A 19,032-nucleotide genomic window follows, 5' to 3' on the forward strand; every position below is an offset into this window, starting at 1 on the left:
GCGTCTTTACCAGTTTGTCATTGTTCATATCTTATCTTGATAGGGTTAGATGAAATAGGATGAGAGTAGGCTCATGTGGAGCATAGACCAACAGGGTCAAATGGCCTACTTTGTGCTGTAAATTCTATGTAATTCTATGCAAAGAATGAGTAGCCGAGAATTTATGGGACATTGCCTGTTAGTGACTCATGAAACCTCAACTTCTCTTCCAACCCCATTCTGACACACTTCCTGCTGTTCTGTCGAGCAGGTCGTTTGAAAGTTAATGGCGCATGAAATCTTGTGGTAGCTTTTCGTGGTCACGTTTGGCTTCAAATGCTTTCAACTAAATCAATTTATTTTTAATAACCTATAAGAAAAATTATCAGCTGGAGCTATCACAGACCCGAGGCTAGATTATACGAGTTGTTCATTGCTGCATTGTGATCGGAAAGAGATTATAATCATCTCTACCAAAGCACGGTAAGTTCTCATATTTTTAATTACATTTTTTAATTTTTAATGTTTGAATAAATCAGAGCTTTCTAAGAAGCCACTGGTGCTGTAATATTGTAGTGTGAGCTTTCAAACAGTAGCTATGCTTGGTACTTCAAACAATAAACTTTTATTTTCACTATCAGACACGCATCCAAATCAAACTTAAAATGCTGACTTCTGACACAACTGAGAATTCATCAGTTCGCTGGAACAAAGAAAGAGAGAAAGATCTTGCATTTATAAGTAGGAGGCTTTCAGAGCAGATCGTCAATTTTCATTAATGTGTTTTATGTAACACACTTTACTGCTTGCCCTTCTTCCCTTTGCCTCGGTCTTGACACTTACAGATGGTTGGACGAAATTGTCTTGCAGTAAGTCAGCATGCATACTCATTAAGTTGCTTCATAACAATCTGGTAACCCTCTAGATAAATGGGTACTTGATTCCAGCATAGAATCCCAGTGGCTCAGCCCCTTCCCATTCATTTCATATATAAGATTCAATTCTGTGCTCCCACTGTGGGAGATGCTGTAGTAAACATTTAATGGGAGGCAGTGGGCAAATCTCTGTCTCTCAGAGCAGCACTGACTTCATGTAAAAGGATTTTAGAAACTTTCTCATTTAGGGAGGGCAAAAGCCCACATGAGAGTTTCAGCACAGTGGCTTCACATGCGTGATGTGATGCCTTATGTCATTATATCCCATTCTTAGAAATAAATAAGGAAAGGTTTCCATGTACTTTTCATGAAGATAGAGCTTCCTTAATAAATGTCTTTTTTAACATGGGGATGTGCTTTTGGACTCTTTCACCTCCAGGACGTGGGTTGAAAGTCTCCATTGGTTGCCAGCTGTAAGGATCCTGTGTGAAATGTCTTTAGGCAGCCTCAGTTTAGTCCCTTGCGGCCATGGGCCCACTGTACAAATCTGTCCTTAATTTAGCTCTAATTGGCAATCTCAGATAAACTGTGTATCTAACAGTGCGATACCTGTCCTGGGTATGCTTGAACGTGTCCTGTTCCCCAATGTAAGCATGTCGCACCTTAAACATAAACTTAAACATGGACTGTCAGGTGAAGTCTGACAATGCATTAAGTACTTGCAACAATAGTGACCTCAAATAATAATCAGAAAATGATGAAAGTTCACAGGATCCTTTAATTGATATTAACCAACATCAAGATAACATTGATTAGTAGACCTAGGCTAACAGACCTATTTGTATCTGAAAAAAGGTGCAGGCAAATTAACTTTCCAAAGTACCTGATATTGACACATTTAGACAGAGTTTTTAAATGAATCATTTTACACCAGTTTGTGTAGTACTTTGCAAACAAAACAATTTGTTTCATTATCACAGAATCACAGAATTGTTACAGCACAGAAGGAGACCATTCAGCCCATCATGTCTGTGCTGGCTCTCTGAACAAACAATTCACCTAGTGCCACTCCCCCGCCTTCTTTATCACATTTAGACACAGAAAAAAACATTTATTAAAGCAGGCTCATAGATTACAACACAGCACAGAAGGAGGCCATCATGCCTGTGCCAGTTATTTAAAAGAACTATCCGATAAAAGAACTTTTCCATATTTTTACTAGGAACACAAGAGCTGCTGCAGCATCATCTCAGCATTCGGCATTGATCAGCTCTGAATAGCAGCAGTGAAGCTTGTTGCACAGGCTCTCCCAGACAGTGCCATTAGCTGGAATTCTGCCTCTCGCATGTGGAGCTAATTGTTAAACACTAGACTATGGTTTGTTGGAACATCCTTTAGACAATGATGGTGCTCAGCGCAGTGCCCACCAGGGTTAACTTCATGTGACATCTGGACATCTGTCCTCGTCACGGATGCCTCCAGATGTAATCCAGTTGCACAAACTAACTCTTGCACAAGCAATGAAATTCAGCACAGCACTGAAAAAATATTGCTGCCACACGACTTCTTTTCAGGCCAACTGACTGAATAAAACCTAGGAGTATTGCAATTAAACAAGAGACTTAAGTTTGTTAATGTACAACTCAGTGTGTATATTTAGAATAGCAGAAGGTGGAAATGGGCTGTAATACCACTAAGGAGGCCAGAAAGGGCTGTCAAGTTTTAGCAATTCATGCCCACCCTTTGAGCACTGAGATTGGGTTACAGCCTTGAAGTGACTTCCTAGTCATGAAAGTAAATGGTGGCCCAATAAACTTAAAGGAATCCTTTTGAGGGTGTAACAGGAGAGGTGCAAGATGCTACCATAGGAGGCTGTCTTTCAGAAGATGTCTGATATTAAAGTTTCTCAAATTGTGGCTTGAAGTTCTTGGCCAAAGGAGGAAAAATAAATTGCTAAATGATCAGAATCGTCAGGCTGAATTTTATTCGGGCGCCATGCCCTGTGGCAGCACTCTTTGAACTCAGCGGGGTGCCCGCATTCAACGGCCACCACAGAGAGCTCCTGTGATATTTCGCGCGAGGCCTCATTTAAATAGTGGAGCCAGAGCCCTCGATGATGTGGAGGGGGCGGCCTCCGCGTCTCCGGCAACGGTGTCCTGCGCCATTTTAAAAAGGGATTTAAGCCCTTAGAATTTAAACAGGCAGCAGTATTACATTTTTATTAAACAATAAGAAAGATATGGATGGCCCTTCCCCAACCCCACAATGATCATTGCAATGCCCAAAATGACCAACACATTGCTTTTTCCCTACCCCAACTTTACCCCCTAAACCTATACCATTTGGCCTATAATCCCTTCCCACCATCCCCACATCCAATAAAAATTGATTTCTCCGCTCCTCCACCCCTCCCACCCTGAAATTTTTATTACTCCCCCCTTCCCACCGGGTTCTTGCCTCAGAACTCCATGCGGAGTTCCGAAGGTGTGCGAAGGCCGAACGGAGGCCGTAAAATCGGCATCGGACGGCAGGTAAGTTCATTTGAATATTATTACTGTCAACTTAAATATGCAGATGAAGGTCCCCCGCCGCTGGTAATATGCGGTGGGCCCTTCTCGACGTCGCAGGTTGAGGCGGACCTCTCCCCGCAACATTTTACCGGCCTCCGCGCTATGACCAGCGGTTTCGAGGGACCGGTAAAATTCAGTCCTTAGGGTGTGACCAAAATGGCAGTATCTCTAATTGGTTAATAGAAAACCACAAGTCAGGCTGGGCCTTTTGTTTTTCACAATATTTAGAACAGTTATAACTGACAAAAGTGTTAAAAGTAGAATCATCCACAAAAGATACCTTGTGTATAAAAGCAGAATTTTCTGAGCAAATGGTAAAAAAAGAACAGCACAATATGCAATGGCTTTGCATCAGGGCAGTGGTATGGCAGAAGTTAGTTTAAAGGGAAATATTATTGTGACAGAAGCAACCTCAAAGTAAACAATGGCCCTTAACTTTTAATCGATAATCTTTTTTACATGTTTCCTGATGTAAATTCATCCAGAGAGGCAATCACAATAAACACAGGGATTGTACACCATACAAATACCTTGAAAATGATCTGATGCTCTTGGGTACTTTCCATGAATCAATTGCAATGAATTATGAGTTTTGCTGGATTATTTTTGGAGTATTTACACAGATCAGGAGATTACACAGGGGGTAGAGTGTTAGTGTCCATGATGGGCTGAATTGTCCTCATGTTTAAATTCCTTCATGACCTCACCTGACCCTATCTCCGTTAATTCACCCAGATTTACAAATTTCTCGCCCCACCCGTCCTGTCCCCACCTGCAATGAACTCTCCTTTCCTCTTATTCTGGCACCTTGCACATCCCTGTTTTGACCACACACTCTGAACCACCCTAAACCTCTCAACATGCCATCACCGTCTCCTCCTTTAACGCCACTGCATTGATAAACTTTTGGTCAACCTTCATGATATCTACATCTTTGTCTCAGCATCCATTTTCATCCTAGCACTGCTGTGAATCACTTTGCAGCCATGTTCCATATTAAAGGCGTTTATATAAATGCAAGTTGTTGCTGAGAGGAAGTCACCCAAAAAAACCCAGAAGTGTTCAAAACTAAATTGAAGTGAAATCAAGGCTGCTTGAAAAATTCCAAGAGCAAACGTTGATGTTCTTTAAGAGGTCTTTGGAGAAAGATGTAACTCACTGTACTCACTCTGTCATGTGCTAACTGTGGTTTAAGTTGACTAAACAGGAAGTCTTGCAATAACCAGTAAAATCCAAGCTTGTTACTGGCTCCAACTAAAATTCATCCTGAATTATGTCAATGATGTTACAAAGAAGAACAAGATTTATTTGGAGTCTTAATGGGATAATCGATGAGGAAAAATAAGGGAAACTCTGGTTAATGAGCAGGTGATAACATGGGACCTCACGGATAAATACAAGATAAGGTACATTTCAAATAGGACAAAAAGGGGGACATAAATTTAATTTAGTGAAAAGTACATTTTAAGCACAGATAGAATGAACATATGGAATGATCTGCGAGGTGAGGTTACAGCTAAAAGGCCCAGGTCTCCAAGAATTGATAACCTAACTCTGAGTAAGGGATTAAAGAACAGTACATCCTCAGGAGCAATGCCTGAGGGCATATTATAGATACATATGCATTAATGATCGACTCTTCTCAATCTCCCAGTAATGTGGAGAGGGACCATTGAAGGGAGATTTGCGAGGCAATGGGTTTCAGATGATTTTCAAATCACTGCATGTTCAATTGTCTTCCCTTCATGTTATTTCTGTCTGGCACCTGATGCATGAAACTGGCAGAGGTAGATCATCTATCATCGTTTCCAGTGAAAGAAGTCAAATCTTCTCGTCGCCCCCTCACCCCCCAGCCCTCCCACCCCATAGTGTAATTCAGAACTTCAATGGAAATTGCAGTCACTATAATAAGAAAAAGTAATAATGTGCACAAATGGAAGATACAAGCACATGAGCAAAAAATAGGCATGCTCATTAAGGACTTTTTTTCTCTCCCCTCGCCCTCAAAAAGTAATTTATAAGCAAAAAAAAACAGGAAATATGCAGAAAAAATGAAGAGTATTTCTACAGACATTGATAAACCATCTTCATCTTTACTCTTGTAGTTTTGGCTGCATTGTGTCACCCTCCTAATTGTCCTGCATTCTCCGTATAATATGTACAGTGAAAATACTGACAACATCCCATGGAATACTTTTCCTCCCTGTCACCTAATGCTGTATCAACACAACTATTTTCATCTCATTATATTGGCCTTGAGAACATACAAACATATGAATTAGGAGCAGGAGTAGGCCACTTGACCCTTCGAGCCTGCTTTGCCATTCAATGACTTCATGGCTGAACTGATTACTCCACATTTCCATCTACCCCCAATAACCTTTCACCCCCTTGCTTATCAAGAATCTATCTACCTCGGCCTTAAAAATATTCAAAGACTCAGCTCCCACTGCCTTTTGAGGAAGAGAATTCCAAAGAATCATGACCTTCTGAGAGAAATAATTTCTCCTCATCTCTGTCTTAAATGGGCGACCCCTTATTTTTAAACAGTGACCCCTAGTTCTAGATTCTCCCACAAGGGGAAACATCCTTTCCACATCCACCCTGTCAAAACCCCTCAGGATCTTATATGTTTCAATCAAATCACCTCTTACTCTTCTAAATTCCAGCGGATACAGGCCTAGTCTTTCTTTCCTCGTAAGACAGGCCACCCATTCCAGGTATTAGTCTAGTAAACCTTCTCTGTACTGCCTCCAACGCATTTACATCCTTCCTTAAATAAGGAGACCAGTACTGTACACAGTACTCCTGAGATGAGTAACCAGATCATTCCCGGTATCTGGAATCTAACATGAGGAACAGTTAAGGAAGTTGGACTCGTTCCCTTTAGGAAAGAGAAGACTTTCAAGTTTCTTAATGCAAATTTTCAATGCCTCCAAATCACCCTGTGTGATGTTAGCACATTGACCGTAACTGCATTAGTGCCTTGAACAAAGAACAGTACAGCACAGGAACAGGCCATTCGGCCCTCCAAGCCTGCTCCGATCTTGATGCCTGCCGAAACTAACACCTTCTGCACTTCCGGGGCCCATATCCCTCAATTCCCTTCCTATTCATATATTTGTCAAGATGTCTCTTAAACGTTGCTATCGTATCTGCTTCCACCACCTCCCCTGGCAGCAAGCTCCAGGCACTCACCACCCTCTGTGTAAAAAACTTGCCTCGCACATCCCCTCTAAACTTTGCCCCTCGCACCTTAAACCTATGTCCCCTAGTAACTGACTCTTCCACCCTGGGAAAAAGCTTCTGACTATCCACTCTGTCCATGCTGCTCATAACTTTGTAAACCTCTATCATGTCGCCCCTCCACCTCCGTCGTTCCAGTGAAAACAAAGAACAAAGAACAGTGCAGCACAGGAACAGGCCATTCGGCCCTCCAAGCCTGCGCCGATCTTGATGCCTGCCGAAACCAACACCTTCTGCATTTCCGGGGCCCAGATCCCTCTATTCCCTTCCTATTCATATATTTATCAAGATGTCTCTTAAACGTCGCTATCGTATCTGCTTCCACCACCTCCCCTGGCAGCAAGTTCCAGGCATTCACCACCCTCTGTGTAAAAAACTTGCCTCGCACATCCCCTCTAAACTTTGCCCCTCGCACCTTAAACCTATGTCCCCTAGTAACTGACTCTTCCACCCTGGGAAAAAGCTTCTGACTATCCACTCTGTCCATGCCGCTCATAACTTTGTAAACCTCTATCATGTCGTCCCTCCACCTCCATCGTTCCAGTGAAAACAATCCGAGTTTTTCCAACCTCTCCTCATAGCTAATGCCCTCCAGACCAGGCAACATCCTGGTAAACCTCCTCTGTACCCTCTCCAAAGCCTCCACGTCCTTCTGGTAGTGTGGCGACCAGAATTGCACGCAATATTCTAAGTGTGGCCTAACTAAGGTTCTGTACAGCTGCAACATGACTTGCCAATTTTTATACTCTATGCCCCGACCGATGAAGGCAAGCATGCCGTATGCTTTCTTGACTACCTTATCCGCCTGCGTTGCCACTTTCAGTGACCTGTGGACCTGTACGCCCAGATCTCTCTGCCTGTCAATACTCCTAAGGATTCTGCCATTTACTGTATACCTCCCACCTGCATTAGACCTTCCAAAATGCATTACCTCACATTTGTCCGGATTAAACTCCATCTGCCATTTCTCCGCCCAAGTCTCCAACCGATCTATATCCTGCTGTATCCTCTGACAATCCTCATCATTATCCGCAACTCCACCAACCTTTGTGTCGTCCGCAAACTTACTAATCAGACCAGCTACATTTTCCTCCAAATCATTTATATATACTACAAACAGCAAAGGTCCCAGCACTGATCCCTGCGGAACACTAGTCACATCCCTCCATTCAGAAAAACACCCATCCACTGTTACCTCTGTCTTCTGTGACCGAGCCAGTTCTGTATCCATCTTGCCAGCTCACCTCTGATCCCGTGTGACTTCACCTTTTGTACCAGTCTGCCATGCGGGACCTTGTCAAAGGCTTTACTAAAGTCCATATAGACAACATCCACCGCCCTTCCCTCATCAATCATCTTCGTCACTTCCTCAAAAAACTCAATCAAATTAGTAAGACACAAAACCATGCTGTCTCTCGCTAATAAGTTTGTTTGTTCCAAATGGGAGTAAATCCTGTCTTGAAGAATCCTCTCTAATAATTTCCCTACCACTGACGTAAGGCTCACCGGCTTATAATTTCCTGGATTATCCTTACCACCCTTCTTAAACAAAGGAACAACATTGGCTATTCTCCAGTCCTCTGGGACCTCACCTGTAGCCAATGAGGATGCAAAGATTTCTGTCAAGGCCCCAGCAATTTCTTCCCTTGCCTCCCTCAGTATTCTAGGGTAGATCCCATCAGGCCCTGGGGACTTATCTACCTTAATGCTTTGCAAGACACCCAACACCTCCTCCTTTTTGATAATGAGATGACTGAGACTATCTGCACTCCCTTCCCTAGGCTCATCATCCACCAAGTCCTTCTCCTTGGTGAATACTGATGCAAAGTACTCATTTAGTACCTCGCCCATTTCCTCTGGCTCCACGCATAGATTCCCATCTCTGTCCTTGAGTGGGCCAACCCTTTCCCTGGTTACCCTCTTGCTCTTTATATATGTATAAAAGGCCTTGGGATTTTCCTTAATCCTGTTTGCCAATGACTTTTCATGACCCCTTTTAGCCCTCCTAACTCCTTGCTTAAATTCCTTCCTACTGTCTTGATATTCCTCAAGTGCTTCATCTGTTCCTAGCCTTCCAGCCCTTACAAATGCTTCCTTTTTCTTTTTGACTAGGCTCACAATATCCCGTGTTATCCAAGCTTCCCGAAACTTGCCAAATTTGTCTTTCTTCCTCACAGGAACATGCTGGTCCTGGATTCTAATCAGCTGACGTTTGAAAGACTCCCACATGTCAGATGTTGATTTACCCTCAAACAGCCGCCCCCAATCTAAATTCTTCAGTTCCTGCCTAATATTGTTATAATTAGCCTTCCCCCAATTTAGCACCTTCACCCGAGGACTACTCTTATCCTTATCCACAAGTACCTTAAAACTTATGGAATTATGGTCAGTGCTCCCGAAATGCTCCCCCACTGAAACCTCGACCACCTGGCCGGGCTCATTCCCCAATACCAGGTCCAGAATGGCCCCATCCCTAGTTGGACTATCTACATACTGTTTCAAGAAGCCCTCCTGGATGCTCCTTTCAAATTCTGCCCCATCGAAGCCCCTAGCACTAAGTGAGTCTCAGTCAATATTGGGGAAGTTAAAATCACCCACCACTACAACCCTGTTACCTTTACATCTTTTCAAAATCTGTCTACATATCTGCTCCTCTACCTCCCGCTGGCTGTTGGGAGGCCCGTAGTAAACCCCCAACATCGTGACTGCACCCTTCCTATTCCTGAGCTCCACCCATATTGCCTCGCTGCATGGCCCCTCTGAGGTGTCCTCCCGCAGTACAGCTGTGATATTCTCCTTAACCAGTAATGCAACTCCCCCACCCCTTTTACATCCCCCTCTATCCCGCCTGAAGCTTCTAAAGCCTGGGCCATTTAGCTGCCAATCCTGCCCTTCCCTCAACCAAGTCTCTGTAATAGCAACAACATCATATTTCCAAGTACTAATCCAAGCTCTAAGTTCATCTGCCTTACCTGTTATGCTTCTCGCATTGAAACAAATGCACTTCAGACCACCAGTCCTGCTGTGCTCAGCAACATCTCCCTGCCTGCTCTTCCTCTTAGTCCTACTGGCCTTATTTACTATGTCCTCCTCATTTACTTCACTAGCTGTCCTACTGCTCTGGTTCCCACTCCCCTGCCACACTAGTTTAAACCCTCCTGAGTGACGCTAGCAAATCTTGCAGCCAGGATATTAGTGCCCTTCCAGTTTAGATGCAACCCGTCCTCCTTGTACAGGTCCCATCTGTCCCTGAAGAGAGCCCAATGGTCCAGATATCTGAAACCCTCCCTTCTACACCAGCTGCTTAGCCACATGTTTAGCTGCACTATCTTCCTATTTCTAGCCTCACTGGCACGTGGCACAGGGAGTAATCCAGAGATTACAACCCTAGAGGTCCTGTTTTTTAACTTACTACCTAACTCCCTAAACTCCCCCTGCAGGACCTCATCACTCTTCCTGCCTATGTCATTGGTACCGATGTGTACCACAACCTCTGGCTGTTCACCCTCCCCCTTCAGAATTCCCGCTGTCCGTTCAGAGACATTCTTGACCCTGGCACCAGGGAGGCAACATACCTTCCTGGAGTCTCTTTCACGTCCACAGAAGCGCCTATCTGTGCCCCTGACTATAGAGTCCCCTATAACTATTGCTCTTCTGCGCTTTGTCCCTCCCTGCTGAACAACAGTGCCAGCCATGGTGCCAGTGCTCTGGCTGCTGCTGTTTTCCCCTGATGGGCCATCCCCCCCAACAGTATCCAAAACGGTATACTTGTTAGAGAGGGGGATAGCCACAGGGGATTCCTGCACTGACTGCCTGCCCCTTCTAGCCGTCACCCATCTATCTGCCTGCACTTTGGGTGGAACCACTTCTCTAAAACTCCTGTTTATGACGATTTCCGCCACTTGCATGCTTCTAAGTGCATCCAGTTGCTGCTCCAACCGATCCATGCGGTCTGTGAGGAGCTGCAACTGGGTACACTTCCTGCAGATGTAGTCGTCCGGAACGCTGGAAGCGTCACGGACCTCCCACATCTCACAGGTGAAGCACTTCACCCCTTTAACTGTAATTTCTATCACTAATTAGTTAATTGATATAAAATAAATAAATACTTATTAAATCCTTACTAAATTATGATACACTTCACTATGTGGTCCCTAGTGCTAGATTTCTACAATAAATATTAAATGCTGTCTAAATACAGTAATCTCCTCCCTCTGGTTTAGTTACTCTCCTTATTAATTAGTTAATTAGTGTTTTAATCAATTTTTATCAGTTTTATTTTCAAATTCGGTATAGATTCCCTACCAGCCAATCAGGTCACAGCTTTCCTGTGATGTCACTTTTTCAGGTTTTTTTTTGAAGCAGAGGAGTTTCACACAAACAACTTCATTATGGATATCATAAAATTCAGGTACAAGGCACAAGGTTATGAAGGAGATTAGGACAGTTGATCAAGAAAAATTGTCCACTATTGTCAAGGATTCAAGTTCCAAAAGACACAAATTAAACAGTAGGAAGTTAGAGTAAGAAAGGGAGTTCACTAGCACTCTTTATGAGGGAGAATGTATTTGAGGAACAAACTGGAAAGGCCATGAAAGCAAAATTTAAGAGATTATTAAGAGAGAGAAGGAAGTCAGGGATATCATAAAGCAATGGATGGGGTTAAGATCAATCAAGCAATTAACTTGCTGAGCCCAATGATCTGTGTTATAATTTTTGTCGTATCAGGTACTTAAACACGGTCACTATGAAAGTGGATCTAACAGTGGGAAAATGAATCAAGGGCCATGTTATCTGGAATACAAGGTGACTGGGAGTGTGCTTAAAGTGCTGAGCACCATATTGGATTCCAATTTACAAGTTGTTTGGGCTTTCCCTCTCGGAGGCTTTTCTGTCGTACAATCACCATTTCACTCGTTTTCTTTTTAATACAGAAACCTGTGAGACAATATTAATAACTTTGAAAACAATGTAGATAGTGGTATTGTAACAATTTTTATGTTCTATTTTAAAATTTAGGCAGTTATTTATCACATTAATGGATGATAATGCAACTACTGTCCATATGATAAATACCTGCTGTGTATGCAGTAAAACAACTGTGCGTGTGCTAATGCTGTAGATTTGACTTTGATGTACTGAACAAATTCTAAATATACATATTTTTAGCTTCTTGCAGACATGCAGCTGATGTGGTACAGCCTTCCTGTATTTCTTGCTGTTGTAGCTGGTACAGTTGTGATGGGACAGACCACAAGGGAAACATTGGAGACATCTGATTCAGCAGAACCAACTTCCGTTGGAGTGACCCAGAATCCTAGCAAGTCCTCTGAAAACACCACTGAGAGTCCAGCAGCTCTCCCACCTCTCTATCTGACAAGCACACCTCTTACTGATGCATTGGGAAACCTGACCCAACTAACTTCCACAACTGGCACTCCATTGACAAGTACCTTAGTTTATTCCACAACAGGGTATCTGTCTCCCACAACTCAAGATTTCAATGCTTCTCGACAAGCCACTACTGATCTGATGGAATTGCCCACTTCTCCGGGTCTTGAAACAAAGGCTGATGTCAGCCAAGACACACCTTCCACTAATGGATCTGAGTATTGGACAACCGATGAACCTGGAACTGGAACAGGCATGCCTGAAGTCACATCGGCCTCGACTGCAGTCACCAACACTTCAGAGATTGGTGGACATGTCTATCCAGATGTACAGGTGAAAACCCAATCTCCTCCAACCAGCACTTTGCCTTCTACAAAGGTGCAAACTACCAGCTTCTATCCAATGATCACTCCTGTCCCAACTATAACAAAAATAACAAAAGCTAATGAATCAATCCCCTTAAAGCCAACCATTTCCTTTGTCAACAAAATCATCAATGCAACCACCAGAAGTTACACTAGGCTTTCAACTGCTCAGGTTACAGCCAAGAAAATTGGCCTAGTTGCTCAGTGCCTCATAGCCATTGCTATTCTAGCAGGAGTCTGTACCATCTTTGTCATATGCACCATAGTCCTGTGTACCAAGCTCTCTAGCCAAAGACAGAACTACAGGGTTAACCGGACAAATGGCACTGAGCTTATCTGCATTTCTGCTCTGCTGCCCGAAGAAGAAAGAAAGTTGAGGAAAAAAATGAAGCCAAAACGGTTAAGGGAGGTCAAAGAGACCACAGCTGGACAAAGCAGTGACAGCGATGATGATGATCTTACCCTCCACAGCTTTGTAACTGAACACTAGACCTTTCCATTAACCTCCAGATTCAGAGCTCTACTCCTGGTTTCTACATGATTAATATTTGGGTAATTTGATAGCTGGCAAATTGAGTCTCACGTTTTGATTGATGTTAATGTAACTTTGGGAACTTTCCAAGATGGAGATCTGGCGAGTATTGATGAACTCATGGTTTACTCTTCATTGCATATTTAGGATCTCCCAATCTACTGAGCTTCCTCTGCTCTTGTAAAACTTTGGCCATGAGCAGTCTTGATTCCATTTGGTTGTCACCTGTAAAGGGTGCGGAGTTCAGGTTGCTATACAAAACTTTTATACATATGTTAAAAAGATTACACATTTTTAATACTTTGTACAGATACTTTTTATTAACTTGGTAATGTAGACTTGCTTTGTGTGCTGTACATTGAAGGGCAAGGTAGTTGGGTGCTGAATATTGCTGAGTTCACAAACAAAGGGACAGCATTGGAAAAAGAAAGTTCTTAAAGTCTGCTCACAGGAATTTGCTGAATTGGAGAGTTAACATCAGAAACATTGATTTCTCTCAGCTGGGACATTGCCCAATCCAATGACCAATGGGATTGATTCTTTAACAAGACAGCTCATTGCTATGTGACACTGTGCCATTAATAGAGGCTTTTAAAATTAAGAAAAGTTTTGGTAAGGTGCAAAGGGAAAAATTATTTACTCTAATTGTAGAGTCAATAATGAGGGGTCATTGATTTAAAATGATAAATGATCACCGAGAGTTATCGGAGAGCTTAGCAGATGTTGCTTGCTCTAGTTGTGGCAGAGACTGTTGCACATTCCAAGAGAGAATATTTGATGCAAAGGAAGATAAGGACCATGGGGAGAGACCATGGTAATGGGATTAGTTTTGGATTGCACTAACAAAGAGCTGCCACCGATATGATGGAATGAATGGCCTCCTTCTATGGTTTAATGAATAAACAAGTATAGACTGGGATGAAGTTACTGAGGACCATCAAGGAAGGAAGTGTTCTGTGGAATGCAACAGTCACTTTCTCCTGCAGTAGAATGGTCAACTATAAAAAATATTGCACCAAGTTTGCAATCCTGTGATTCTGCCCACTGGTGCCCTTCAGCACTGATGCTACCAGAGTTTGAAAGGTCAGTGAGAGGGCATTGCATTAGCATTGGATAGCTCTTTGAAGGATCCAGCACAGGCAAGACAGGCTGAGTGGCCTCCCTTCTGTGCTGAAAGATTCTATGGTTCTGTGAAATTGGCTGAAAAGATAAATTCAGAATTAAGAAGAAAGGTCCTGTCTTCAGTCTCAAATATGCATGCTGGGAATCTGTAGAAACATACATGTAGGCCTCTGTGTACCTGAATGTGTGCGATTTCAAAGTGGGGCTTTTAGCACTATCTGCAAGGGGCTGATACCTAACTGGGATGGGGAGGAGGCTGATGATTAAACACAGCTTTTGCTCCAATGAAGGACACAATACAGTAAAAGTTTCAGTGAACTGCAAACTGGCCTCTGGTGGCCCCATTGGAACAGACAGGTTTTCAGCTGCTTTACAAGTTCAGACTGCACTGAAAAGTTTAGCAAATTATCAGTAAAGTGTACTGCATTGGAACAGTGGAATTCACAACAATTTCTAAATAAAATAAGAGGGTATCCGAGTTTGTTTTGTGAGAGATGTTTATTTCAGTCGTTGTCAAAAGCAGTTGTGCGATTTCCAATTCCCAGTTGGTCTGATTTCCACTCAGTTTGGAACAAGCAGCGAAATCCCAGAGTCTGTTTTAATAGTTCACCTGAATTAACTTTAAGAGAGGCCAAAGAACAACACCCTACATGCACGACGAAACTGACACATTCATCAGCTCTGTGCTGCCACCCTCTCTCCATCATGCGGCTGGTGTTATCTTTTCTTTGACCGTTATTGTACTTCAGTGGATCAGATACATCCGTCGGATGGAAGACGGTCTCATACCCGAGGACCTTCTATATGGTGAGGTGGCCAGGGTCAGATGACCAGTGAGGCACCCAAAGCTCCGCTTCAAGGATGCTTGCAAGCATGACATGAAGGCCCTAAATGTCGACTATTGCACCTGGGAGTCCGTGAAAGAGAGAAATGGCAACACATCCTGTGGACTGGTGTGCACTATCATGACAACCAGTGGCTACAGCAGCTGGGCAACAGGCGCCAATGTCAAAAACAGCAACTCACAGTGTCACTTGGCAGCTTCACGTGCAGCACTTGTGGCAGAACCTGCCTCTTGAGGATTGGCCTTCACAGCCATCAGCAAAGCTGCATGAAGACACCCAACCTAAATGGATTGTTTGCTGCATGTTCATCATCTTTCGAAGAATTCCATTCAATCAACCATTGTACTGCCATGCACTGGGACGTTTACAAGTGCTGAGACAAAGCGGTGAGATACATTTTGAGCAGATCGAGCTCCCAATTTCAGCTGTGCCATTGTGAGCAGAGACTGGGTACTTGCTGCCCATCAGCTCAACCACAGAAGCGGGCACCAAAACGCCTCTACCCTCATGTGTCCTCACACAACCCCGGTAAGTTCCACATCAGCAGTGCTGCCAGGGTGTAGGTCATCCATCTGGGAAATGATAGGGAGCAAAGGACTTTGTGTTGAGTGGGTCCACCGAGTGGGAACAGTACAGAGCTGTTGAGATTTCTCTGTGACACTCTGTGACACTCACTGTTTTAATGTGGTGAATGGTAATGCAGGTTCTCCAATTGGACCTGGACCTGAAATGTTAAATCTGTTTCTCCCTCCGCAGATTATTGCCTGACCAGCATTTTCAGTTTTTATTTCAGATTTCCAGAAACTGCAGTATTTTGCTTCTGTTTTAATGCAGGAGTTTCCTTTGCATTTTTATTGCAAGGGGTCTAATCTGGCACTCTCCCGATGGCCAGGAATCCCTGTGTATGGGAAAATGGAGCTCGGCACATGCTGTAGATTGCACAGAGACAGCAGCCTCACAACTGCTCCCTGCTGGTCAGTCCTCTCTTGGCAGATGTGAACACTCCAATGTGGGAGCAATGCCTCTCTGTATGTGATACTGTCTGCAGTGTTTTTATAACATAATTAGCTGTGTAAAGTAACTAATTGCAGAAATATGCAGTATAAAGTTAGATTTTTTTTATTCTTTCATGGGATGTGGTCATTGCTCTCAAGGCCAGCATTTGTTGCCCCTCCCCTTGAGTGGCTTGCTAGACCATTTCAGAGTCAACCATATTGTTCTGTGTCTGGAGTGACACGTAGGCCAAACTGGATAAGGCCAGCAGATTTCCTTCCCTAAAGGACATTAGTGAACCTGATGGATTTTTACTACAATCAATGATAGTTTCATGGCACCATTACTGAGACTAACTTTCAATTCCAGATTTGTATTAATTGTATTTATTTATTACATTTAAATTCCACCACCTATCTTGGTGGGATTTGAACCCATGTCCCCAGGTCATTAACCTGGGCTGGTGGATTACTAGATCAGTGACATTATCACTACACCACCATCTCCCCTAATAGCACAACTACAATGTTTTTATTTCTGACACTCCACAGGCAAATGTTCGAATTTACATCAAGTCAAGTATACTTGGATCGAGGAGCTGGGGGACTGGCTGATCTTTACTATTTGCTTTGCAAGTGCGGAATGTTGGAGATGCTGAAACATGAAAATTTGTGGACTTTTAAAAATAATCCGAGATGCCTTAAAATAGGTCCGACGAGGAAAGGCGCTGGTTCGATCCCTTATCTGTGCTGCGTGAGCTAATCTCAGCCGGGGAATGGAGGAGGGGCAAGGACGGAGGCGGCAGGGAACTCACTGAATCAGCATAATTCAATGAAGTTCCTCACGCGAGGCTGTTACTGAAACAGAGAGCAGTGGCATTGCGGGGAGAACCTGCATGTGGACCAGGAATTGGCTGTTGGCAAGAAGGCAGCAAGTCCTTGTTTATGAGAGCGATGTGGTGCAGGTCATTACCGAATACAGGGCCATGAGGATCAGTGCTTGGGGCCAACCTGTTTCTAATCTACACAAAGGATTCAGGATCCAATGCAAACTAGACATATTTGCAGTTAATAAGAAGATTGGGAAGTCGGTGAGAGGGTTGGGGGGTTGGCGGTTGGTGAAGGCAGTTGAGCTGAAAGAAGCAGAAGGATAGCACTTAATAGGCAGAGCAGTGGCCAATGATAGTCAGTACAGATAAATATAAGGTGATGCCAGGCTCTATATGTTCAATATGAGCATGCAATTCTTCCAGTGTTGATTGGGTGGGAAGCAGTGGAAACTACAGGCTACAGTTGAACAAGGGAGATGATCTAATAGAATGGTGGAACTGGCATGTGGAGCTGAATGGCCCACTTCTGCTACTATGTAGAATGGAGTTAAGCCTGACAACACTTGAGGATCAGGGAGTGTGTATGCAGATCTGTGCCCCTGCTGGATGTGTGAAGAAGAATCCATTTTAGAGTGGGAGATACACGGTCTGTATAATAAGCCAGCTCTCCTTTTCTTCTTTGTGTTTTTGATGTTCTTCTAAGATATTGCAAAGAGATGTGTTCTCACCCCTTCAGAAGCACTGAAGGGGAAGTGAGCAAAGTGCAAAGTGAGAGCCTGCACTGTGTGGTTGCTATGACACCACTACATTTCCTGTGCCAGTTGTTATCTTATTCTGAATATCACCGAGAAGGTATTATAGGGGAAAAAGTGATGGGCGAGTGAAAACAATGAAAATAGAAATGATCTATTCTTTGTGGATTTTTGCCCACGAGTCACCACCAGGTTCCAACACGCAATCATTCTGATGTATCAAAACTGGTTTATTTGAGCAGAAGATGTACCTTACGTTTCAGGAATGTGGGTGGAGCTCATAAAATCATACAGCACAGAATGAGGCTATTCTGCCCATCATATCTGTGCTGGCTCCTTGAAAGAGCTATCCAATCAGTCTCACTCCCCTGCTCTTTCCTCACAGTGCTGCAATATTTTTTCCCTTCAAGTATTTATCCAACTCCCTTTATAAGGTTATTATTAAATCTGCTTCCTCCACCCTGTCAGGCAGTGCATTCTAGATCATAACAACTCACTGCATTAAAAAAAAAATCTGCTCATCTTGCCTCTGGTTCTTTTGCTGATTATCTTAAATATGTGTTCTCTGGTTACTTACCCTTCTGCCAGTGGAGACGGTTTCTCCATATTTTCTGTATCAAAACCTTTCATAATTTTGAACATCTCTATTCAATCTTCCCTTAACCTTCTCTGCTGTAAGGAGAACAATCCCAGCTACTCTAGTCTCGCCACAGAGATGAACTGGAGGAAAGAATTTTCCCCTCGGTTTTCTCCCCATTTCTCCTGAAGGCTTCAGCCTGAATTTCCATGGGCCACTATCCTGGCATTTATGTCGGGCGTCAGCTCTGAACCCACTGGAGAATGTCGGCATGAGTTGGCAGGTGCCTGTGCTACTGGGGTGTACCTCAGGCACCTAACTGCCCCATGCTGCATTAAATCCAGCCTTGTTGCTAGGTCCAAGATTGAGGAAGTATTGGCGGGTTGCTACGGAACATAGATCATCCCCTAAAATAGAAGCAAAATACTGCAGATGCTGAAAATCTGAAATGAAAACAAGAAATGCTGGAACAACTCAGCAGGTCTAGCAGCATCTGTGCAGAGAGAAGCAGAGTTAACGTTTCAGGTCAGTGACCCTTCATCAGATCATCCCCTGGTGGGCTGCTTTGTAAGGCAGCCTCAGTAAAAATTCACCTTCCATCACTGGAGGGGTTTAGGCTTCAATTCTGACCTAAACCACCAAACAGTGTGGCCCATTTTATCCTTCTGAAAGCCTTGAGGATTGTTAACAGGCTGATTGACACTTAAATTGCCTGTGTGCGCTCATTAAAGAGGCTACACAGCATTTTGGTGCCCAGCACTTGAACTAATACCCACTCCAACAGCGACCAGCTGAATCAGAGTAAATGAGCAATTGCTGAGGACTTCAAGTGCTACTCACCTTTCATTAGAGTCATAGAGTTATACAGCACAGAAACAGGCCCTTCGGCCCATCGTTTCTGTGCTGGCCATACAGCACCCAACTATTCTAATCCCATATTCCTGCACTTGGCCCGT

General features: G+C 43.6%; 1 protein-coding gene across 2 annotated transcripts; it reads left to right on the forward strand.

Annotated features, from left to right (window-relative positions):
• Positions 1-233: 233 nt before the first annotated feature.
• selplg (selectin P ligand) lies at positions 234-18,013 on the forward strand. Of its 2 annotated transcripts, none has more exons than XM_068054783.1 (3): positions 234-462; positions 11,840-15,453; positions 16,470-18,013. In XM_068054783.1, exon 2 carries the CDS (start codon positions 11,852-11,854, stop codon positions 12,914-12,916), a length of 1,065 nt encoding a protein of 354 aa, XP_067910884.1. In that variant the 5' UTR covers positions 234-462; positions 11,840-11,851; the 3' UTR covers positions 12,917-15,453; positions 16,470-18,013. The 2 variants fall into 2 exon arrangements, with proteins under 2 accessions (XP_067910884.1, XP_067910885.1); XM_068054784.1 differs by having other exon boundaries at positions 11,850-15,453.
• The last annotated feature ends 1,019 nt before the right edge of the window (positions 18,014-19,032 follow it).

This window comes from Heterodontus francisci, chromosome 23, assembly GCF_036365525.1.
Source record: "Heterodontus francisci isolate sHetFra1 chromosome 23, sHetFra1.hap1, whole genome shotgun sequence".
NCBI classification, from domain to species: Eukaryota; Metazoa; Chordata; class Chondrichthyes; order Heterodontiformes; family Heterodontidae; genus Heterodontus; species Heterodontus francisci.

Excerpts from the sequence above, each read along its gene's own strand:
- selplg (XM_068054783.1), top strand. The coding sequence starts at position 11,852 with ATGCAGCTGATGTGGTACAGCCTTCCTGTATTTCTTGCTGTTGTAGCT.